Consider the following 24,156-nt stretch of genomic DNA (forward strand, 5'->3'; position numbering starts at 1 on the left):
GAACAAGAAAACAAATTATTCCATCATTCTAAGGCCATTTTCAAAGTAATAATACAGAGGTATTTGTTTATGTGCAGGTATGTAGAATAATGTGCTTCAAACACTCCACTGAGGAAAGAACATGACCAGAGTCACTGAACAATAAAACACACAAAAAAAAAACCATTTAAAAATAAAGCTATGTTAAATCCAGTCACGAAGAACTGCAACACAAATCATTTGAGTACTGTGTGTTTCATCAACAAAACAGTTGAATTTAGTGTGTCCTTGAAGTGTCCTGTAGTCTTGTATTGCAACATAATACTTTTCGTGCATATAGAGGAAATTAAATGTTCTTTTGACCAACACTATACAGTTAATGGCCAATGGCAAGTAGCAATTACACACCTTTTCCATTAGCAGCCTTTTGGTTAAGATGCATAATGAGGCTGCACTGTAATTGGTGGTGGAAGAAGTATTCAGATCCTTTATGTACATTGTTGGTACTAATGCATCCACAGGTTCCACTGGTCTAGGTGGAGCTAGGTGGAGCTACTGTACACACACACACACATTATATGTATGTGTGTGTGTACAGTAGCTCCACCTAGCTCCACCTAGACCAGTGGAACCTGTGGATGCATTAGTACACACACATACACATAATGTGTGTGTGCGCGTGCATTTTTAGAATATATATATATATATATAGATGTATTTTATGTATTAAAGTGAAATATAGGAATAAAGTAGCAAGAAATGCAAATACTCAAGTAAAGTACAATTGCCTCAAAATTGTACCTAACAACAGTACCTGAGTAAGTGTAACTTTCCAACACTGCATGTCATTCCTCATTGCTCCCTGTCGCCTCTCATCTGTGTCTCATCTCTCGTCTAACTTGTTGATGTCAGGGGGCATTTTAATTACAAAAAGAAATGATATAGTTAGCTAAAATGGCCACCAGTGGTGTTTTATTTCATACCAACAAATTATGATGTTTCAGGACATAAATGTTGCAACATTTAGTTAATCTGAATTCAGCACTACAACTGCAAAATTGTAAATTTGTGACAAATAACACAGAAAATGACCTGACATGTAAAATGCTTTAAAATAATTTATTTAAAAGAACTAAAACAAGAGTTTCTGTTATGACATTTCAGATAGAAACATTTGCTTTAGTTAGTAAAACAAGTAAAACAAGATCCACTGCTTTACAGTCCGTTGGACAGACACTATTTGTAACACAGTTTAAAAGCCTGACAAAAAGGTCCACTCTCTTCACTGTTATTTAATGCTTCTAAAATGTATGCCTCAATCTCAGCATCACATTATATAAAAACATGATCATATTCCATTCCAGGATAACACAAATGAAACCTTTCCAAAACCATCTGATTGTAGTATATTTTTGCATACTGTCTTGAAATAGTTTCCAATTTATTAGATACTTATCGATTGTGTCTTAACCTGCTACACAATTTTATGCCTTTTTCCAATATCAACCTGCACTTCTAAAAAAAATTCTTGTAGTTTAACATAATACAAACAAGTCAGTTTAAGCTGATTTGTCTGTACAATATCTTTAAATAAAAGCAGCATCAGTGTACTTTTAGTGAACAGAGCCAAGATATTGATCCCCTGATACTGATTTGTTGTTTCCAGTGAAGTTGGGTTTCTGAGACAGGCACACATTTTTCACTAAAGGACATTTATATTATTAACATTCAGTTGTTCTGCAACTGAATGTTATACAAAAAGTGTCAAACAGCTGAGAATATCATCCTGGAGGTGGTTATAATGATAACTTGTTAAAACTGAGGTAGTGTGCACAGCCTTTTTATTAGCTGAATGCAGAATATTCAAACTTGATGTCCATGACAGTCAGAGGGGGTGAATAACTGACAGCACTTCACCACATCGGCCGCTCACTTTCAGCTCAGCCAGGTGGTCGGCTCTTGTGGGCCCGATGTTCAGTATGGCGACTGGCATTTTCCTGTCACTTGCTGCCAGTAAGAACCTGTATCCTGAGTATACCTTGGGAAATAAAGTGGGACACAATTTAATGCAAAAATTCAGAAATAATTGTGTTGTAACCGAGTGTTATTGTGACCAAGTCGCTCCAAAATCTACCTGTAACGAGGACCCCACGACTAGCACCGCGTCCGACTCTGCCAGTCTATCATGCACAAACTGTACCGTCCCTTTTCCCACGGTGTCTCCAAAAAACGTGACCTCAGGCTTCAGTATTCCTCCACAGTCGTCACAGGAGGGAACTCTGAAATGAAGGACCTGCTCGTCCTCCAAGAAGACATCACCGTCTGGCGCCACAGCACCAGCCTGAACTCTCCAGTCTGGGTTTAATGATATGAATCGTTTCTGGAGCTCCTCCCTCGCTGAAATGGCACCACAGCCTAGGCACAGCACCCTGAGAACACCCATATTTCATCATCACATTTCAGCACCTGGGTGGTGATTTATAATGTCAGTGCAGCCACATAACAAAAACATAATTTCTTAATTACTCCCTGTAGCTTAGCCAGTTTTGGTTTTATTTGCTCAGGTTTTGAGTTATTGGTCTCAGATATTTATATATATTTCTGTCAAACTATTTCTAGTCTCAATGAAAACAGTTAACAGTGAGGTCTGTGGATTATTATTGTAAATCTTAATGCTAATTTTTTATCTATGTTTATATGCTGTGACCATTACAAACAAAGTCGATTCAGCATACATTTTAGAGTCTGATACCTACAAACCTGTCCAATAATATTAAAACTATTGATGTGGCTTAATAGCACTAAGAGAGAAAATATGCTTTTTTTTCATTTGGGGTGAAGCAACCCTTTATTGCCGCTGTTACTCAAACAAGGAATCTGAACTTCACCTATACCAGTGAGAGCTCATGATTAAGGTATCAGGTGATGTTTTCTTACCTGTGGGCACAGCCATGGAGCTCAGTCAATCTTTTCTGTCCTGCCTTTGAGTGAAGCGCATCTACATTTTGTGTGACCAGCCAGTGCAGCTTCTCCTTCTCCTCCCACCGCTGCAGGACCTTGTGTGCAGTGTTTGGCTGATGTGAGGAGAACTGTGGCCACCCGACAAAATTTCTGGCCCAGTAGCGCTGACGGGACTTTGCGCTGCGGACAAACTCTGCATGCTGCATGGGTCGTCTATCAGTACGGGCGTACAGTCCAACGCCCTCTGAACGGTAATCGGGGATGCCTGACTCTGTGGAGAGACCTGCTCCACTGATGACAAACAGGCGTCTGGCCCGGGACACAAAGTGCTGCAGCTGGTTCAGTAACTGGGCATCAGTGGTGCTGCAGGTGGGGACAAAGTTCGACATACCTGCAGGGACTGTGGATGCCCTCCTTAAAGGTGCTGAGTGTAACGTGAGGGTCCACCAGGGCAGTCTCATCTGCATCAGGACAAATACATTGCTAATGGTTATAAACTGAATCACTAGTGTCATTACACAAATTATTTAATCTTCCTCCACCAAGGGGCAGTCAAAAAGTCAAAAGACAAAAAATTGTGAATGCAAACTGTTAGGTACAGGGTTTCTGCTATGATGGAAAACCAGGAGAGATGATATGATCTAGAATTATTTAACAAGTGTCATGCAATTAAAAGTCAATTTATTCACTTTTATTTTACATTGTTGTCATTATTTCCTGGCATATTCCTAATAATAACATTAAATAATCATGATCAACATGATCTAAACTTGAAAATGAATAAAACGGATGGATGGATTAACCAATCAAAAAAATAACTAATTAATTTGAGGTCGGAGCCAGGTTTTTCTGGACATTTAAAATCTCCGTAAACAAACTTTAACACTTTATTTATAGCTCCTAAAGGAAACTTAAATCAGCGCTCATCACTTTACAAACCCTGCAGACACGCTGAAGGTAGCTAAGACGTTTTACGACCACACATGCTATCACAGTTGCTTAACATGACATAACACTTACCCTATTTTTATGTTTTATTCGCTTTAATGCCAGTAAAGCTTGAATATATGAACAAAGCCAGAAGCAGTGAACGGGTCACTATTCACTTTTACATAAGCTGCCGTTTCAGCCGGTAACTAACAGCTGGCTAAGGAGAGCTAAAATGACAGCTAGCTAACTCCGCTAATGTCAGTTAGTTAACTACTGTACCTTATTTGTGAGTTACAGCGGTAACTACAGTTAAACGTTGTTGTAGTTTCTGGCACAACAAAGTGTCTGCGGCTACTGAGTGTTGGTGGAATAACATGACAAACCGCGACAGGATGATATAAGATAGGAACCTTAGCCGGACTGTGACACTGACAGGAACAGGAAATGCCCGGTTTTATGTTAACACCAAACATAGTCGCGCTGGAGTCTGGGAGTTGTAGTCAAAGGATTTTCGTTAAGGTGAACTGATTTTCCCGAAATGAAAACCGGGAACATTTCCAGTTTGGCGGTCAATAAATCATTAAAATATCCTATTTTTTTCATCTATGAAATAAAAAAAAAAAAAAATCTTGGAGGAACGTTAATTTTTATGACACGTATTTCTTCCTAACAAAGACAATAGTAGAGTGGACCATTTACACCAATCTATTTTTATCTCATGTATGAGAGGGGTATAGTTCTCTTTAAATAGATTATCTAACTGTGGTGCAATATTTATCCCCACGTATTTAAACCTACTGGAGTGCAGTTTTTTTTTTATTTCTATTTCATTATGTCATTATGGGGTATTGAGTGTAGATTGATGAGGGAAAAAATATTTTTATATTTTAGCAAAACAAAATGTGAAGAAAATGAAGGGGTCCAATGACTTTCTGAATGCACTGTATCTCTTACAGGTTGTATTCTCACCTTCATTTTGCCTTTTAATTACAAATACAGTGATATAACTGGCCCATGTAAACAGCTAAGAATTTAGGTGAAACCTAGATACACTTGCACATGGATATATTTCCATATTCCACACACACAGATATCCTTTTACAAGTGTAGTAATCTTAATGTGGCATGGCAATTACTGCAGTACTGGGCATCACCACAGGTCCTTTGTGTGAGACCTTGCTGAGATAATGTCATGTAATGGCTTGAAAACATTTGCTACAGCAAAGCATTTTGTGTCATTGAAAGACACAGAGATTATACATAACACACCACTAATTTATAATGGCATCTAAAAGTTGCAAAAGTGAAAGCAAAGGTAATGACCGACAAAAAATGTTGCAGTTGTTGAAAGGTCCTTCACTTCATTTTGCATGAAACCTCAACCCCTTCTGTGCATAAGTAGTCATCCAGCAGAGTTTTTGGTTGAACATGAAGATACAAGCGATGGTTTTAACCATTGAGAAGCACACGAAAGGTTGTTTCCTTCTCTCTGTTAGAATATGCTGCACACGTCCTGACTGCAAAACTCCAAGATATCTGTAAGGAAATGCAAGGTATGCATTAGCATTAGTGTTGTTTATGTATTTGACATGCATGACAATCGGCCAGTGTATTTGGTTGTAGTTGTACCAGAATGCGTGCAGTTGAAGACGGTTTCTGCATGAGTGTAAAACTCCTCTCCGAGGATGGAGCGATAGTCCTTATGGCTTGTGTGGACGAAACACTGTGTTGCATCTTTAAACAGCAGATCACTTTCTCCATATTGCTGAGACTCAAAGAGCTTGAACTCCGTGTTTGGATTAGCTGCCAAAGTTTCCTTTATGATTTAAAAAAAAAAAAAAAAGTGTTTAAAAAATTAAGAATGAATTGAGAAAGAACAAATATCCACCTACAATGCCAAAGATCATAATTCAAGAGTCTGTCCTGAATTACGTCAACATTCATCAGAAGAAACAAAAAAGTGGATCTCTCCAAAAAGTGGAGCTGCTATCAAGACCTTGTCAATTTATTGAGGCAAGGATCTTGTGTGGCTTCGAAGATTTGTTTACAAGTCAAGTAAAGCATCAGACTGTGAACTGAAATAACCCTGTCCTAAATGCAATGGCAAGCCCTACGGAGGTTTGGAGGCTAACAACAGCATCAGGTTTTACTTTAGATGGTAGAGGTGCTGTTGAGCCACACATGTGTACAAGGAAAACCTGATTTAAAACACCCCAATTTATCATTTAAATCTGAATACATAAGCTGACCTGCGACTTCATGAGGAAGTCGTAAACTCGTGCCGTGAGCACTGGCCGTGTCATGATGATGTTGGGTGGGATGACTCCGAGATTACAGCTCTCCCACTCTGACAACGGGGCTCGGCGACCGTCACCACACAGCAGCTCAAAGTCTGATGGTGTCCACCCCTCTGCCCAACCAGCAGAGCTCAAACCTGAAGCACGACATGACAAAAACATAATGTGACATAATAAACATACAATATAAGTAAGCATCAGTGTGTGTGTTTATGTAAAAACTTTCTCTTGAATATCTCACCGAGGATGTTGGCCTGAAGGCTGTGCTGCTCAAGGAAGGCCACATCGCCATAGCTTTTTCCACTGGGATCTCCAACCAGACACCTATGAACGATGAGTAAAGGGGTAAACGGTCAGTTCAACCAAATTATATAAAAATCAGCAGCAGCAGCATCCCCAGCTGTTGGGATGCGTTCCCCGCTGATATTATGGGGGATTTGGGTAATAACAAGCTGAAATTTACACGACTTACCTTTTATAGGTAGACAAGTCAGCAGAATGAATTTGATAGATTTGTGATCTTCCCTTCCTATTAAACTCAGGGGGAATGGTATCTGACAGCAACATTCCCAGCTGTGAGGTCAGGTCAATCTATCGATCTATCTATCTATCTATCGATCTATCTATCTATTTGTACAGGGCTAGGGGGGAACAGATCTCGATGGGAAACAGACTTGGACACAAGTTCATAAATTAGCAGCTAGTTAGATTTGCAGTTTTAGCCCCAACTCTTCCCTGTTGCCCTGTGTCCACTTTATAGTGTCAGCGAAACACTGACTTTAAATGTGAAACTGCATTCAGTTCTTTTAACGGTTATGATCACCGGATCTGTTTATTTTGGAGAGGAGGAGACCTCTATAGATAATTCCAGCTCCAGGTAAAAACCTTTTGAATGACTGACACTGAAGAAATCCAAACCGGGAGAAGCTTATGGCAATGGTGGTGAAGACAACAACTCCCAAGATCCCCAACCTCATGATGTCATCCAACGCTGTCTTTTGTTATATTTTTGATTGAGAGACCCCTATAGCGGCAGAAGTTACATACTGTGCATTTAAGAGACAGATATTTAGTTGTTGGAGAAAAGAAATAGCTAAAAGCAGAGTGAATATTGGACTTGCACTTGTCCAGCTGACACTAACACTACTCCAAATAAAAGCACTGCTGTATGTGTAAATGAGCAACTTGTTACTAAAAAGTTAAATATATGAACAGAACTGGTGATAATATGTCAGTGTTGGGTTTACAGCTGCCTCCAAGTGGCAAGAAAATCTGGTAATTCAGGTTTAAATATATTTTTGCACCATAAACTTAGTTCCATTTACATCACCTGCAGTGGACAAATATTTAAAACAGGGACGTATAAAACCTAATCTATCTCAATGGCTGAATACAACTACAGGTAAGGGAGAAAATGTACTTCTTCATAATTTGAGCAGAAAACTCTGGCAGAGGGAAGCCGCTGGTCATACCTTAAAGCCCCCATGTTGCCATAGAACCGCTCATTGTGGTTGTCAGTGCAGCGTTTGGTTGCAGCCTCCCCGGTGCCTCCCATACACACTTTACACAAATTCCCCTGAGAGCCAGGAAGACAGCCTTTCCAAAATACCTTGTTGTACACTAAGAAAACACAAAGTGATAGACAGCAGTTACATGTGTGGGTTAAGTTTAAAATGCCAATAAGACAAGAAGCCAAAAACAGGAAATTGTAAATGTGAATATTAAACAAGTTTAATAAAGCAGGACTCCATATGAATGATTGGAAACAGCACCTTGGTTTGGATCACAGGGGGAGCTGCTGTTCTGCTCAAGGCTTAATGTGTGTCTGTATGGCAGCAGCCAGCCTGCGGGGCTGTACATGTGGCTCTGACAGGAGCGACGCCCTCCAAGGTTCCCGATGAATATGTTTCTGCTGGAGCGCTTCGCAACTGCTACACCCACCACTGAGGGCAACACTGAGGAGACAGACAGCGGGGGTTTCCATGTAAAGGCAACAATCACATAAGCTTTCAAGATCACTCTAAATTAGGCCTTAAACTGGTTTTTGTTTTCATCTCACCATCTGTCTCTAAGTGAGTTGATCCTTCAGAAAGTGCACATTTTCCCCCTGAGAGAGTCCAAGAGAAGACAACAGAAATGGAACAGATAGAAGGATTAAATATTAGGACAGCAACTCATCTAATGATTAATCTGATGATTACAACCAACCATTTTAAGTGCTGCAGGCAGAAAAGCCGTAAAAAGTGGCAAAAAGTGGCTAAAGCCAGAAACAATCTTTAGGATTGAAAGAATAACTTTCTCCATATGACTGCAACAGGACAAGTTCTTCAAGTAAAAATATGGAAACTTTACATCCATTAATTGTTTCATGTCAAATTTGTTTTGTAGTGAAGCAAATGAGAACAAAATACAACCCTACGTCCGGGTTGTCCATCCGCCCATCTCGTTTTTGGGAACGTGATAGCTCAGTAATGCCTTGAGGGAATTTCTTCAGATTTGGCACAAAAATTCACTCAAGGACGAACTAGAATTTGGTGGTTAAAGTTCAAAGGTCAAAGTCACTGTGACCTCACAAAACACACTTAGCCATAACTAAATAATTCAAACACTAATTAAATGCAACTGGACTGGTTGACGGAGGCATATAAATGCAAGGCACTCATTCTAGTTAATGTAATTTGTTTATACTTATATTTTATAATTTCTTCTCTTTTTTTGATTTCTCTATAATTATTTGTTTTTGTATTAATATCTATTATTGCTATTTTAATTTGTATCCTTTGTTCCACAATGATTAAAAAATCCTGGACAGTGAAGGATTATACATTGCATTACAATTGCTAGTGTTTAGTCAATTAGTTCATAGACTAAAAATTAAAAATCAATTTATCATTTGAGTCATTTTTAAAGCAAAAATACCAAACATTTACTGGTTTCAGCTTCTCAAATGTGTGGATTCTGTGTGTGTGTGTGTGTGGGGGGGGGGGGGGTGTATATATTATGATGTGTCCTTAGAAAAACAAAATACATAGATTCTTACCGTAATATTCAGTTACTACAGGGACAAGACCACATTTCCCAGCGATGAATGAGTGAGTTGCATCCAGCGAGACAGCATCCACCTCATCCCTCTGTCATAAAGATACAGGTAGTTGGAGCATAAATGATAGTACTTTAAAAATAATAAAAATCCTGATATTGTGCAATTTCTATGACTTGCCTTAATTTTCTCGATACAGTTCCGCATTGAGACTGCGCTAACACACACCAGTGGGTCTGACTTAATACTGAGAGCCCACTGTTCACATTTCTTCTGCTCTGCGTGGCTGATGCAGCACCAGCGCACAACACTGTCCTCCAGTGAGCTCCCTGCACACATACAGGTACAGTGACATCACACAATCACAGCCAGTCTGCTTTCAATATAAAAATGAACAACCACACATCAGTGGAGTTAAGCACCTTCGTGTCCAAGACCTTTGAGGAGAGCTACATAATCAAGTCCCAGCACCTGACTGACGTCCATGTCATCTGGGAGAACAGCTAATTTATCTGTCGCATCTTTGAAAAGAAGGTCGCTTTCCCCAAAAATCGATGAGTTGAACAGTTGGAAGCGTTGCCTCTCTCTTCCTCGTTGGCCAAACAGCATCTGAAGAATAACAGGGAGTCCTTAAAGAATAAACAGACATGGAGCACACAAAGAAAATGTGGGATATTTGTGGGAAAAGCAAAGGAATGACCAAAAAAAATGTACCTGCACAGTCAATAGAAATTTGCGAGCAACCTTGCGAAAGTTGAATCTGGTGACCATGCCCCCTCCTGGACCACGTCCCAGATTACAGTTTCTGTAGTTGCTGAGAGGAGCCTGTGTACCATCGGTACACAGTAACCTGAACTCATCACTCTCACTCTCTGACAGAACAGACAGAATATGGAAGGAGTTGTGAAAAAGCAGGTGATTTCAGCAGTTTTTGTGCAGGTTTGGCAGATGCAGGCAGTTTCAATCATATATCCATTACTTTAAGCTCAGTGTAAACTCAATTAGTGGCAGCAGGTGGTGTTCAGGTGTAACAACTGACTCAGGCTGATGGTAAACCTTGTAGTCAGCTTTGCTGGTAGTTTATTATTAAATATTAAAGACCATCTTGCAGTTGGATCATACCAGCTGTGACAACTGAAAACAGGTTGACATTCCAACCCAGGACGAGTAGTAGTTATTACTACATGATTACATGAGCACACAGTACTCATGGGTCACTCATTATTTATTTATTTATTTATTATCAAATTATAATTTAGATTTTTTCAAATTAACTGAGCTACTCTAAACTACCCCCTGACAACTGGGAGCAGTGGTGGCATAAAGGTTAGAGGAGCAGCACTTATCCAACCCTCATCAGCACCACTGGGGTGCCTTTGAGCAAAGCCCTCCACTGCTCCAGTGGAGCTGCTCAGTGGCCAACAGGTCAGGCTGTGGTTATACTGGGCAGCTTCCAGGTGTGAATGTGGGTAACTGTGTGATCGTGATCAGGACGTTCCTGTCAAAGTCAGATTGCCTCTCAGGGAAACTACTCTGAATAGATAAAGGTTTAAGAAAAAATGAAAACTGCAGGAGTAGATTAACAGTACAGAGAGAGAGATTAGCTCTGACTGGACTCAAACTGGGGATGTTGCAAAGACATGGTCAGTGTCTTAAACCCCTAGACCACAAGGATGCTGCAGAAAAGTTTTTTCAATTGTAACTGAATGAATAATTAGTAAGATAAAATAGAAGAACCTCCATTAGAAGATATTGTTTACCTTCAATACTTGTAAGGGCTAAATGGTCCACAAATGCGACATCCCCTGCTCCGCTCTTGAGACATCTGTGACAGAACAAAACCGGTAAAAGGAGAAATTCAGTAATGTTTTTACTGTTATTTCACATGTGTATAGTAAATATGCGTCCTTTTTGGTCTTTAGTTAAGCCTGACCTGAGGGCTCCCTGGCTGTTGTAGAACGGCTCACTGTGGGATGTTTCACAGTGGTAATTCTTCTGGCGAATATAAGACTTCTGGCCTTGACACAGAGTGCAGAGAGGAGGTGCCATGGCAGAAGCTCCTGGAATACAGCTGGCACTGAAAAAGGTACTGACATCTGCTCAATAAGAGAAAAGAATTCAGGGGACTGAATAATAAGAGAACCAGAAAAGAGAAAATAGAAAATAGAAAGAGGACACTTTCACACTGTACTGCATTCACTGGTTGCTGCTGATAATTATTACCCTGACTGAGCGGCTGCTCCTTTGACCAGCTTAGGTAGTTTCTGGACAACAGGAAGCCAAGAGGAAGACTCCATCCAGCTGTCCATCGAACCCCACTGTGACAACTCCTGGTGCCCTGCAAGGATCGTATGTCCAAGCTGCTGTTTCTCACCACAGCCACAGACAGAATACAGCCTCCTGCAGAGCAGACGCAGGTGGATGATCACAAACAGGTATAACTGGCTCAGAACACGGTGATGAGGAGACATGTATCAGAAATGTGAAGTAAAACCTACCATCACTGTATATCTCCTTGGCAATGGTTACGAGGCCGAACTGCTTCACAGCAGAATAAACTTCTCCTGCATCTAATGTCACTATATCAGCACGGTTTCCCTGAAACAAAGAACGCAAGCAGTGTTTCCTCACTGTTCATACACCTTCAAAGTCCATTCATTATACAAACATCTTTTTACATATATTATATTATATATTTAGAATTTGGATTTATCAGTAAGGGGTAACCAAATCTTACATACACAGCCTAGTTTTGATATTTCTTTATCATCTTTGCACATTTTTTATACCTCCATCAGTCTGAACAGGTTCTAATTAAAAATTATGTAGTGCATTTAATGTGAAGGATGGCTCACCCTGATCTTATCGATGCAGTCAGTTGTGCTTGACGCTCGGATGCATGAGAGTCTGGCAAAAGCTGCCACGGCAGCTGGAGGCAGTGACGCCACTAGAGCTTTAGCTAGTTCTGCACACTTCCTCTGTTCAGGATCTGACACTGTGCACCACCGCATCTTCTTAGCTGTCATGCAAATAACAGTTCAAACAGTCCACACAAGTCAGTCAGAAGAGTAATATACTGTGCACCTTCTGCAGAATTTAGTTGTTTGTCAACTTGACACATATTTGTCAATATTTGTTTATTTGTTTAGATGCAGGTATTTTATGAATTTCTTTGTGCATTCATTAATCAAGAAAATCTAAAGCTAACTCTGCGTATCAGTAAACTGTGAAATGATTTGACAACATTTATAGTTTTAAAACCAGTTTTAATAATGTCCTTAAAAGCAAAATGCTCCACAAAGAGGGCAACAACTTTCCCAGCAACAATCAGATGGCAAAACTAACAAAAGAAAAAACAGACATAGAACATTCAACAACAGTGAAACTGAATATGAGCAAAAAATGACTTATCGTTGTAAATACATGAACTGGTTCAGTAACAAAACTTACCCCTGATGCAGCAGCCAAAGATGAAAAAGAGTAAAATAGCATAAACTCCTCGCATTCTGCCCTGTAGTAGATAAAAGATTCAGACAAATCTGTCTTATGCAGTATGCAGAGCACAACAGACAGCTGTCCTCTCCGTTAGTCTGAAATCCCTGATTTTTCTGCATAGATTTTCCAAAGTATTAGAGGCACTGGTACCAACGGGGAAACAGAAAGCTTATTGCGCAAGGGCTACTCCTCTGAAAACAGTAAAGTCACTTTTTACACACATATGGAAAATATTTAGCACCATCTGTCACAAGGACGACCCCTATCCAATGTTTTGTAGAGTTAAAGCGCAGAGGTGAAAGCTGCTTAAGGGTACTGGGATTTTATGTTTCTGGACAGGCTGAGATAAGTTTAAGACTGTTAACATGATATTTAACAATAATAAATAGCATTACCTGGACATTAAGGTATCCATTTTCCTATAAAAGGTCATCATGAAAGTTCAAACAAAAAATCAAGCAGTCTTATAGCTAAATATGTGTCAGCAGTTTTCTCCTTCAGTTCTCAAGTCAGTCTGCACATTGTTTTGAGAAGTCTGATTGCAGCAGATGAACAGCAGTTCAAGCAATCAGGTGTAATCACTTTGGGATCATGTGTGAGGGCCTTTACCGTTTCCTGTCACGTTGTAAACACACAGTCAGTTTCCATGTCTTTTATTTTTCAAGGGAGAGAAGAAACTCCTGAAGCATTGAGGACAGTCTGTAAGTGCTGGATTCTCTCTGCATGTAGCAGCATCGCTGGCTTCCGTTTTGCCAGTTCAGTGGACAGTCTGCTGATGCGCTCCTCCAACTGTCAATATCAAATACATCAACTGTGATACAGATTAAATCACATTCTCTGTCAATGATTTGATATAGTTTCCCCTTATGTGACCTCTGAATGCTGAATTTCTTTCAACAGCCAGAGATTTAGTGCTCAAATGAGGCCTCAGAAGAATGTGTGCATGCAAAATTTAAACCATCAGTGCATTTGGGAAGTTACCTTGAAGTAACTTGGCACTGACTGTGTGCCCTGTCTCTTTCCATAAATCAATTACCTCTTACAGTTTAATGTATTTCCACTTATGATAGAGCAATACTGCATAAATTCTGGCAAAGCAATGAAGAGATGCTTTTTCCCAGTTTGGTCCAAGTGAGTGGATAGAGTACTTTTTTTCTCATTAGCTATATTTATAGGCAGCCATAGTAATGAAATGAATGGCGTGGTCATTTTTCTTTTTTTGAATGATTTTACAAATGAAGAATACACTGAAGTGAACTGAAGTAACCTCTGATCACTGTTGATGTTTGAAACACACATGTAAACTGTGTTGAGTTTTGAAACACCAACAACGACCTGGGAAAAAAATCATAAAATGATTTTTGAGTGTCAACACAAAAGTGTTGTTACCTGTTAAACATAAAAACTGTGAACATTATCTGATCTTCTTACCTCCTTCAACTCCTGACAAACAGAATCTTTTTCCATTTGTTCATCCTCTCCACTGGTCTGCAGCCAACTTTGCAATACCTCTTTTAGTTTTTGCCATGCCCTGAATGGACGCATGGACACACACAAACAAACATAAGTTACTATGGTGACAACGTGGATAACAACACAAGAACAGAAAAACTGATCTTTTCTTTCTTTCTTACCGGAGCTGTTTCCTGTCCTCTTGGAAACGTTTCATGTCCAGCTGAATGCTGAGCAGTTCTCTTGTTAGAGCTGATACTGGATCAGTTAATACACCATCTATATGGGGACCCTCAGTTTCTTCACTGGATGCTCTCAGATGCATCTCTTGACAAAGCACAACAAAAACTTGTTTTGGCCATGATGTTTACGATGGTCTTTATAATCCAATCTTAACAATCATGTTTTATAGAATTCATTTAAAATAACTCATTACTGGGAAGAAAAGTGCAGCTACCATACCTGGATACCTGGAATCATGTTTAAAGGGAGCAAACTGATGAAAAGGCACAAGTGGGGCATCTCCAGAACCTGGGCTGTTTGTTTTTCCCAGCTTGAAAAATAAACCCCAACACAATATAACCCAAGTTGAGTCACTTAATTTAACACTGAATGCATATTGATAGCTGTCTAAGTCAAACAGATGATTATTACCATATTTTGAGACTCAGTGGTCATGAAAGCAGAAGGAGGTAAAAGAAGGTCTTGGTCTTGGGTTTCCTGAAAGGAGTCTGCAGGATGGTTTCTCTGTGAAGGCAAACTGAACTCCAAGGGTTCTGGAGCTGCTTCAGTGCCGGCAGTGCCAGACAGGCTTTGAGGACTAGAAAAAAGAAAAAAACCTTTGTCAAGGGTTCCTACTGAAATATTTTTGACATGATGTTTCAATTTTAAATTATTTCTAACATGGAACAGATGCGTGATTAATATAAAATAAACATGTAATGCTCTACCCCTTATGTGGAAAGACCGTCAGAGGAGACTCAAACAGCTCTTCACAACAACGCGGCTGTCGTCGAGGCATACGGGTGGGAAGCCTGCAAAAAAATGACAGACTCTGTGAGGCTGAGTCCATGTGCTGAACACAGATTCCCAGCCTGTCAGGGACTCAGACTCACAGCTTGCTAAGCGCTCCATCTTCAGTTTCCTGCTCCACTGAGTCAGATGAGGAAACACTCTTCAGTCCAGGAGGAGTCAAACAGAAGGTCACACTCTTTTTTGGTGGTTTGACTGCTTGCTCTCCTGCTTTACAAAGTGCCCGCTGTTTCCACCGCATAGCACAACGTTTAACCACTCTCTGGAGGTGACATGACCTCTGCAGAACACAGACAGACTTGAAGGGATCTACATGTCTGAAGTGAATTGACCATAAAATTGAATAAATACACACACACATACTCACTTGCTCTTGTCTGTGTTGTGTGAGGCTCACTGTGAGATCATTCATGTGAGCAGCATATGTGAGGATGCACGTCACGCCCTCCCTCAGCAGCTGGTCTCTGTAGACCTGTGCAGCTCTGGCTGCCTGCTCTTGCTTTCTGCGTTGCTCAGTGACCCACAGCCTCCATCCATACAGGACCTGCAACATCAACACACATTAAATCCTGTTAGCACCAATTCTACAATTTTTGTGTTCAATTTCCTCGTGAGGCCCTGAGAAAACAATGTGTTACCTTGGCCTGAAGAGTGAGGGACCAGTGCCAGAGCGCTCGCTCCGTCTGCTCAACTTCTCTCCGTCTGTGCTGCAGCTGTTAGCAGGAAGTAAATCAAAGTCACTGCCAGTTTAACTGCAATAAGTCAAACCACATACATGCATATTGATTTGCGAGTCTGACTTTGATATCTACTCACTGTAATTCTCCACATAGCAAACAATGGACAATTAGCACCACAAGTAAGAACATCTTACAAACAAAACAGGGCTAATTCTCTTCTTTTCCCTATGATCATCAATTTCAAAGGGCAACTGTAACAATTTTGTATTTTATATTCATATTTCCATAATATTGGGGGATATGTGACAAAAGAATCAAATCAAGAATCAAGAGTCAAAATCAAAGCAACATGGATATCCTGACTTTTAATAATAATATCAAGCTCTAAAAACACTGGATCCTGCATTTTTTTTCAAACTTTTCAAAGATGTTCCAAAGCTGCAGAGACATTTTACAACTCTTTTCATTGGTTGAATAATACAAGTATTAATCATCATGACAAGTAAACTGACCTTTATGTGTACAATCAGTGGAGTGCCTCTTTAAGTGTTCAGCATGTGAAACATAACATCAACAAACCTTTATTTTCCACTGTTCAAAGTAGGTCTGGTACATCTTTAATCTCAACAATAAGATCCCTTGTCGTTTCATCACCTATGAAATGGTCACATTTTTAAGAATTACTCATTAATCATAGCATGTGGGCTTTATATAAGAGTTGAGGGAAAGTGAATTATAAACCTTATGTTTCCGGTATTGGTAGTGATGCTTATTCCACATTTTCAGTGCTTTAGAGAGGAGTTTGGAGTTATGGTGCTGTCTGGCTTTTTCCATATACATCCTCTCCCTCCGAGCCTCTCTGGTTTGTCTCCTCCAATGTCTGAAATACCGCAGCTGACGCACTAAACAGAGAAAACATCAGCTTACAGCACAAAGTGTATTGCATTTGAGGTACATGCTCCTAATCTTAACAGTAGAATTCTTCTTATGATAGTAGTAAAATCTGTGGTGAGGACAAATACGATGAAAAAAGTGATAAGCAGATGATGATTCCATTTGTCTGGGATAACTGGAGGAATCAAGTTTCTTTCACACAAGAAAACACTATAGAGAGGCTAGGATCAGGGATATTGATTTTTGGTTGTCTTTGGTTTGTAATATTAAGGTTTCCCAGTGTGAGAGGTCTCACTTCATCACAGTTTTTGTTATTTTATGTGTATCTGAAATTTGGCCAATCGGCTATACACAGTGATTATGAGAGCAAATCAAAAAACATTAAACAAACACTTCTTAGCTATGGAGCTGTAAGTCTATCAAATGTACTTCACTACCAAAATACTTTGGTAGAAATGTTGAAGATCCTCTTGGAAAATTCTGTTCGGGGTTGCTGAGAGGTGACATTCACGTAAATACAATTGCAGTTGTTTTTTAGAAAATAAATATTAAAATGGAGAATGTTGTGTGTGAGTTCATGTTGTTTGACTTTTGTATATAGTCTATGGTTGTTACCTTGATTTATGGACCTCTGAGCCCTGCTGACTGCTTCCTCCTGCTGGTGGCGCTTTGACACTGCATGCGTTGCTGCTTCTCTCCACGCAAGAAACACCTTCAAAGATTTAGTGCAAAGGAAGCAATGAGCAAAGGCACTGAAAAAAGGAACAGTTGTATTAGTATTGAGGACTAAGACCAGACTGCTTAATAACCTTAAACTGAAGAAAGTGCTGAAAGTGATTCTGTGCTTGTTGCTCCATGAGCTGACCCTCTGCCTGCAGCACTGCATTGTCCCTCCACACTGACATAACCATCCTGGTGAGACATAAGAGAAACTGATGATGCTGATACATACTTGCGGTTTCTAAATAGAGAAAGCCAGACTTTGATTTTAGATTTTGGAGAATATATCTATGTATTTGTGTTTAATACCTGAGAGAGCTCTGTGTTTGCCGTCTGTAAAGTTCTTCTGTATGGCCATAGATCTGAGACATTTGTAGGTGGTATGTCTGTGAATAAACCAGGGCATGGTGTATCAGCTTTCACATTATCTTTATCGCACCAAATGTATGATATCATGTGATTATATTTCCTGTAACTGACACTTATGTACCTTCCAGGCCACAAAGGTGTGTTTGAGAAGTCTTGCTTCATGGTAACGCTGCATTTCCTCCAGTTTGCTCTTTCTCTCTCTCTGGTTCTGAACAAACTGATCAAAACACAAGAGAATCACAAACACACAGATACCAAATACAAATAGTTGTGTCTACTTGATTTTCTTTAAAATATATAGAGCTGCACTGATTATTAGATTAGTTGATCGACAGAAAGTTTAGATAATCAATTAATTAATTTTAGATTTATTTATTTATTTTTTTTACCAAAACCACCAAACATTTGATGGTTTTAGCTTTTCAAAATGTGACAATTTGATCTTTTCCTTCTTTCTCAAACGGGAAAGTAAACTGAATATCTTTGGGTTTTTGACTGCTGTCTAAACAAAGCAGGACATCTGAAGACACTGCCTTGATGGGCCTCTAAAGGGGGAAGCATCAGAAACTCTTGTTATATTGAACAAACTAATTGAAGGAAGAGGGTAGTGTTTGTGGGACACATTCAGCAGCTTACAAAGCTACAGCAGTCTTCAGAATGTTTTTTTGTTAGTTTTGGTTAATTTTGTTTATCTTAAGCCAAAAGCACTGACACCTCACAGTGTATGTAATGATGGTGTACAGACTTGACAGGACAATGACTACAATAGGCACCTTTTTCCATTTTTCCAGAGCCCGTTTCATGCAGCGCAGGTCACCCTGATGACAGGCCTGCTGCTCACGGTTTCTCCTGATGTGCAAACAAATAAACAGACAAATCTGTAAAACAGCAGAACCATAAGCTCACAGCTCTGACGTTCTCCAATAAATCACTTCAGTAGCACTAAGTTTGCCTCACGTGTCTCGAATCTCAGTGCTGTTGTCCTTCCACTGTGTCATCGTCTTGAGGAGAAGTCGGTGCAGGTACATAGAGTCTGAAGCTTTCTGTTTCTCCTCCTCATTGATCTGCTGCTCCGTCCTTTGCCTCCAGCGAGCCCAGGCTCTCTGCATGTGGCATCGCTCTTCATGAAGAATTGCCTGTTGACAACGATTTATCAGTCAGTGTCTGATACACAGCTGTGCTCTTTATCAACAATATGGTTTTAAAGCTGGCATACCATCCGCTCAGAAAGCATCTGCTCCTTGTGCTTCTGTGACCGTCCCCACCAGGTGTAAAACACCCAGGTGTACTGACGCTGCCTAATAACATAGTGTACAAAGAAATCAGGCCACCTCTGCTTGGTTCGGACACAAATCTCAAAACAAGTACAAGTCTGGAGGAAAAAGACAGTAACTCACTGATTATAGACTTCTGCCTTGCGTCTTCTCTGTGTGTGGAGTCTCCTCTGCAGAGTGAACTCAACCCATGAATTGAAACACTGAGGCAGCATGCGCTCTGCAAACCAAACGTCTGCACGATGCTCCAATTCCTGCAGAACAGCATGATATTTTTTCGTTAACTATCAAAATATATGCATACAGGAAATTATGATTATAATCTACTGTTTGCCTAAATTTTAGCATCAATGGTTAGACACATAAAGGAAATGATTAACTGTTATTTCATGTTGGAAATATTGCAGGGCTGCGAGTTAAGATTTTCATTATTAATTAATCTGAAGAATCTGAAATTATTGGGAAATTATTACAATTTTTATAGAACCCAAGGCAACACTTTCAATTTGCCAGTTTTGTCTCACTAACAGTGAGAACTGCTTTTAGAGAAGAGCAAAAAATACTCACATTTAAGAAGCCACTTGAAAATGTTATCAATATAGTTGTTGAGTAATTTCCTGTTAATTGCCTAATTAATTCATTGACTAACCATGTCAGCTCTGAAATGTAAAAAGAAATATTTTTTTCCAGCTTTACCAAAAGTCTGTCATCAGGGTAATTAAAGCTATATTTGAGTGAGTAACTCAAGGCAATGACATAATGGCAGTTTAGCTGAAGTCCATCTTGGCAGAAAAATCCCTGTAATTTTTGGAAAGATATGCCTGTTCTGTATGTAATGCTCTTGTACTGAAAATGCTTTCTTTTCATATGAAAAATACCTGCATATGTCTCTGCTCAGCAAGTTTCTCCCTCCAGTAGTGAAAACAGCTTCTCAAAAGGGATGTGCTGTCAAAGGATAAATCACTTAAGATAAATATTTAAATCCAAATTAATCACACAGGAGTAACTTAACATTAAGTTTTGAACACATAGATGCAACTCTCTATACCAAGCAATATATTCTTTGACTCCAGGGCAAATGTAGGTGAAGCCACCCAATGAAACTAGAATTATCGCCTTGCGGTTGTATACCTCCACCACCTGGCCTGTGGCAGGAAACATGGTCACAATCGCCCCTTCCTGTGTTTTTGCAGAACATTATGATGCATAGTGACGTTGACCTTGGACAATTTAGATATAAAATCACATTACTTCATTTGATCCTCATAAAATTTGAGTTCAATTGTGTCATAATTAGCATATGAATTTGTGAGTTATTCCAAAATGTATTTTCCGAGGTGTCAATGATCTTTGACCACCAGATTCTAATCAGTTCATCCTCGAGTCCAAATGAACGTTTGTCCCAGATGTAATGAAATTCCCTCTGGGCGTTCCTGATATATTGCATTCAGAACAAAATGAGATCACCGTGAGCTTGAACTTTGACTACCAAAATCTAATCAGTTCATCTTTGAGTCCAAGTGAATATTTGTGCAAAATCTAAACAAATTCCCTCATGTGCCAAATTTGAGGATGTTCCCTCAAGGTGTTACTGAGATATTGTGTTCACCAGAATGCAACGGACAGAGGGACAATCCAAAAACGGCCCTGGCTGTCGCCAGCACGGAGGTATAAAAAGTAAATAAAAGCACCTGTAGTTAATCTGTGCCATTTCTGTTAGTGACTGAAAACTCTTGTCTTCAGCCTCCTCCAGGCGGTCCTTCCACAGCCTCCAAAACTTCCTCATCATCTACAAGAAACACAAACATAATATGTCAACCATTAATGCAAACTTTAATTGAAGTACTTAACTTACAGTATAATGTAATTTCACTGTTGATCTATTACAGTTTGATAATAATGCTGGAGAGCCATGTTGTTGTTCAAGCGATGTGTTTTGTTCCAGATGACGTTGAGAGAAAGTCCCTGCAATCCAGCACTCTGCATCAACAATACACAGTAATCAATACACGAAATGATCACATTCTGTACTTAAGTTGCTTTATTTTTGGTTCTTACCAGTAGATGATGTTGGTGGTGTTGAGTCGCCATCTGGTTTATTTCAGTTTTGTTTCTGCACAACATCACATCTACTGCCGAGCTCAAGAATCAAGCAACTGTACTGGCAATTATAAGAACTTACTATCCTACGTTTGACTATAGTAGTAGTATGAAAATAAAAGATATGAAAGGTATGTTAATTTTATGTATTGATAAGGATACAAGCTCTCCATCGCTCCAGTGCTCTGCGTTGGGTGCTCTGTATGGCTAACTGCCCAGCAGCTTGCAAACGGTCCTCCTCACTCCACCTGCGATGCAGCGCATTTCTCCAAATACTCCAACACATCCTCGCCAGACGGAGATTACAGGCGCGCTGAACTGCAGCTAAAAAAAGAAGAAAGAAAAAAAAATTCTGAAAGGGAATATTAAGAGAAAACTGTGCAATAAGGCTCAAAAGGTGAACATACACACCAAAAAAGTATGTATTCTAGGCAGGTATTTAAAATGACCTTGTGACTTTCTTTTGGTTTGGCAGGAGGACACATAACCCATCCACTGATGAAAAGTTTTTCTTTTCAGTTTGAGAATAAAGTGAAGTGAAGCCTTGGATTCTTTCTTTTTCTGGCAATGGGAAGCTGTGTGCATTTCTTTCCACTGAAGCCAAGTCTTTGCAAAGAAAAGAGCAGCGGACACATTACACAAAGTAGAAAGGGAAATAGTACAGAGATCAGTATTTATGTTGAGGCTAAAGACATGAGTTATGAGTGAGTCGGATAAGATGTTTACCCTCCTCTGTAAAGTCAGCGCCTGGTGTTTGAGGGCTTGTTCCTCCAAAGTGTAAAGGTCCTGATGCTGCTGCAGCCTAGTTTGCCATAAGCTCCATGCAGAACTGCACAAGTACAAAATAAAAAAGGGAAAAATGTATAACTTGCTAAACATTATGAGCGTAGATCTACAGTATTGTGCAAGGGCTGCAGGCACTGTAGATGTTTAGCATCTGTATAAAATTGTGCTTTGTAAATACAGTAAACCTACTGCAGAGTTGCAAGTCTGTTCTGCTCAAAAGCTGATTCAAGCATTCTCTTCTTCATTCGCTGCATCTCTGTGAAAACCTCCCACCTGTCCCAAACCAGACGCATGCGTTGCCTGTCAGCTGGAAACAAAGTGATAAATGACACAACAGCTGACAAAACACGAGGCTAAATGAAGTTGGATATGTTCCCATTTGTAAAATCATACCATATGATTGAGCAATTTGCAATTTGCTATTCTTTTCCCTCTGCGATGACATAAACATTCGCCAGCTGTGGAATACCAAGTTATACAGATAATACCTGAAACACAAAATAATTTATTAGCATACACAATACACAATAACCAACTGTGACCAGCTTTCTGGGCTACAAGACTGTAAAGTCCAGTGGTGCAGGAAATACTCAGATCCTTTACTTAAGTTAAAGTACCCATACAAAAATGTAAAAATACTCCATAACAGTAGTAAGTCTCGCATTTAAAATCATACTTAAGTCAAAGTACAGAAGTATTATCAGCTAAATTGACTTAAACAATTCATAGACATTTGAAACATGAAGAGTGGCTCCAAAAAAGACAATAGTCAGTTGTCACAAGCCCAAAAGGTTGGAAAACGCAGGTTTAATCTTTAACAATATGTTTGGTTTTTTTTATGTATTTGAGTCTTTTATGTAAATTTTGTTCATAAGTATAGTACTTGAACTGACCTGTAGTGACACTCTGCCCGCATTGTAAGACTCCACTCCCTCCTCGACGTCCACCACTCCTCTCTCCATCCTTCAAATGCTCGTCTCAGCTCCACGCTGTCATGATGAGACCTGCAATATGAAATACTCCCTTGAACTAGATAACTAGACAGTGATCCAGCTTTAAAAATAAACCCATCTATACATATAATTTATCTCCAGAACTCGACTTTGTAAAACAAATGTAACATATTACTTGGCTTTATGAGGTGCAACTCGTCCAAAGGTGTTCTGCATCCATATCTTCAGGAACTTTCTGGCCAAATGCCTGCGATGGTTGAAAAAGTCAGGCTAAATTATAAATTATAAAAAAAACCCCAGCAAGTTAAAATACAGTAAATTAAATCTCAGCACCTTATTCTCAGCTCCTTGAGTCTTCCACCTTTGTTCCAGTTGTATCCAACTCTGTAGGGAACCTTTCTGGTGTGAACTTTGCGGACTTGTTTTGTTTCACCACTGCTCGGTCTGTGTCGTCCCTGCATTGTGCTAAATCACGTCACGGACATCGGTTACAGAACCGAAGCATTAGCGTCAGTTTTAAAGCAAAACAAACAGTGTCCAGCACTTTTGAACCTCATTACATAACGTTATTAACATCTTTTATCAACCTGAGGAAACGGTTCAGGTGGTGCACCGCCGCGCTTTTGTTTTTCCTTGTCATGTGACCGCGAATGTGACGCCGCGCGCCACCAGGGATGTTGTTGCCAACGGCAACGGGCTACGCCGACGTCCAGAGCAGTGTACACACTGCATCAACTCCACACTGAGAGAGTTAAACGTGTCTGTCTTTTTAATAATCTTTTCATTTTGACGGCTGTTTCGAGACCCCTTCCCTCCGTACATCTGTTAAAACTGCGAGTGACATGTTTACTCTCCCTGTGCGGCGAAAAGTCAGGAACACAGGCAATGTCAGCCCTGGACAGCCCGGGAGGGCGGGATCTTATATTCTCACATTACCGTGAGGAGATCGCTATGACGGATTTACAAATCGAACACACCCCAAGACAAAAAGTAGCTGCCCCAAATAATGCCCAAATAATGTGTTCTAAATTTAGTGTAATTTATACTCCTACAAAACAAGTTGGGTTTTTTAAACAGTTTATATAGCTGCACATAAATGTCTTACGAGTAACATGTAATTTCTATATTATTGTTTAAATATCAAAACGCAACACAGCTGACGCACGCCAGACTATTTAAAATTCTACAAAGGCG

At 39.7% G+C, this 24,156-nt stretch overlaps 3 protein-coding genes across 6 annotated transcripts; all 3 read right to left on the minus strand.

The window, feature by feature from the left end:
* Nucleotides 1–1,084: 1,084 nt before the first annotated feature.
* Nucleotides 1,085–4,781, minus strand: sirt4 (sirtuin 4). Of its 4 annotated transcripts, none has more exons than XM_071493844.1 (5): nt 4,150–4,781; nt 3,332–3,401; nt 2,917–3,223; nt 2,114–2,408; nt 1,085–2,017 (listed from the first exon to the last, which is right to left on the minus strand). In XM_071493844.1, exons 2-5 carry the CDS (start codon nt 3,399–3,401, stop codon nt 1,865–1,867), a joined length of 825 nt encoding a protein of 274 aa, XP_071349945.1. In that variant the 5' UTR covers nt 4,150–4,781; the 3' UTR covers nt 1,085–1,864. The 4 variants fall into 4 exon arrangements, with proteins under 4 accessions (XP_071349945.1, XP_071349944.1, XP_071349942.1 ...); XM_071493843.1 differs by having other exon boundaries at nt 3,961–4,781; XM_071493841.1 differs by having other exon boundaries at nt 2,917–3,401.
* A 137-nt stretch (nt 4,782–4,918) lies between these two features.
* On the minus strand, nt 4,919–13,451 carry sxph (saxiphilin). Its single transcript, XM_071493838.1, has 18 exons — nt 13,312–13,451; nt 12,658–12,718; nt 12,063–12,226; nt 11,706–11,805; nt 11,431–11,607; nt 11,141–11,303; nt 10,968–11,032; nt 9,922–10,079; nt 9,630–9,816; nt 9,388–9,536; nt 9,208–9,298; nt 8,227–8,274; nt 7,940–8,122; nt 7,640–7,787; nt 6,409–6,491; nt 6,120–6,304; nt 5,500–5,686; nt 4,919–5,406 (listed from the first exon to the last, which is right to left on the minus strand). The coding sequence occupies exons 2-18, from the start codon at nt 12,710–12,712 to the stop codon at nt 5,363–5,365; spliced, it is 2,187 nt and encodes a 728-aa protein (XP_071349939.1). The 5' UTR covers nt 12,713–12,718; nt 13,312–13,451; the 3' UTR covers nt 4,919–5,362.
* Nucleotides 13,353–23,886, minus strand: sfi1 (SFI1 centrin binding protein). The gene is made up of 32 exons (XM_071493819.1): nt 23,550–23,886; nt 23,296–23,427; nt 23,138–23,209; nt 22,903–23,013; nt 22,403–22,497; nt 22,199–22,316; nt 21,950–22,052; nt 21,673–21,829; nt 21,386–21,547; nt 21,182–21,252; nt 21,011–21,103; nt 20,815–20,912; nt 20,002–20,068; nt 19,247–19,377; nt 19,066–19,147; nt 18,807–18,985; nt 18,623–18,698; nt 17,971–18,066; nt 17,790–17,866; nt 17,570–17,672; nt 17,376–17,472; nt 16,608–16,768; nt 16,446–16,520; nt 15,825–15,899; nt 15,554–15,730; nt 15,270–15,466; nt 15,105–15,188; nt 14,809–14,974; nt 14,617–14,707; nt 14,337–14,481; nt 14,134–14,233; nt 13,353–13,491 (listed from the first exon to the last, which is right to left on the minus strand). Exons 1-32 carry the CDS (start codon nt 23,600–23,602, stop codon nt 13,363–13,365), a joined length of 3,573 nt encoding a protein of 1,190 aa, XP_071349920.1. The 5' UTR covers nt 23,603–23,886; the 3' UTR covers nt 13,353–13,362.
* Between the last annotated feature and the right edge of the window lie 270 nt (nt 23,887–24,156).

This window comes from Trachinotus anak, unplaced genomic scaffold, assembly GCF_046630095.1.
Source record: "Trachinotus anak isolate AG129_WGS33_773 ecotype Australia unplaced genomic scaffold, CSIRO_AGI_Tana_v1 ptg000013l, whole genome shotgun sequence".
Classification (NCBI taxonomy): Eukaryota; Metazoa; Chordata; class Actinopteri; order Carangiformes; family Carangidae; genus Trachinotus; species Trachinotus anak.

What these genes read in the sequence shown, in the direction of transcription:
- sirt4 (XM_071493841.1), bottom strand. Translation starts at nt 3,401, where the DNA reads ATGAGACTGCCCTGGTGGACCCTCACGTTACACTCAGCACCTTTAAGG. An exon ending in CTCCATGGCTGTGCCCACAG is followed by an intron (nt 2,409 to 2,916) that starts GTAAGAAAACAT and finishes GGGTGTTCTCAG; the next exon opens with GGTGCTGTGCCTAGGCTGTG. An exon ending in TCGTGGGGTCCTCGTTACAG is followed by an intron (nt 2,018 to 2,113) that starts GTAGATTTTGGA and finishes TTATTTCCCAAG; the next exon opens with GTATACTCAGGATACAGGTT.
- sxph (XM_071493838.1), bottom strand. Translation starts at nt 12,712, where the DNA reads ATGCGAGGAGTTTATGCTATTTTACTCTTTTTCATCTTTGGCTGCTGC. An exon ending in CAAGGAGATATACAGTGATG is followed by an intron (nt 11,608 to 11,705) that starts GTAGGTTTTACT and finishes TCTGCTCTGCAG; the next exon opens with GAGGCTGTATTCTGTCTGTG. An exon ending in AGCCCTTACAAGTATTGAAG is followed by an intron (nt 10,080 to 10,967) that starts GTAAACAATATC and finishes CTGTTCTGTCAG; the next exon opens with AGAGTGAGAGTGATGAGTTC.
- sfi1 (XM_071493819.1), bottom strand. Translation starts at nt 23,602, where the DNA reads ATGACAAGGAAAAACAAAAGCGCGGCGGTGCACCACCTGAACCGTTTC. An exon ending in ACTGGAGCGATGGAGAGCTT is followed by an intron (nt 21,253 to 21,385) that starts GTATCCTTATCA and finishes GCTCGGCAGTAG; the next exon opens with ATGTGATGTTGTGCAGAAAC. An exon ending in CTCTGGAAAAATGGAAAAAG is followed by an intron (nt 18,067 to 18,622) that starts GTGCCTATTGTA and finishes TGTTTTGATCAG; the next exon opens with TTTGTTCAGAACCAGAGAGA.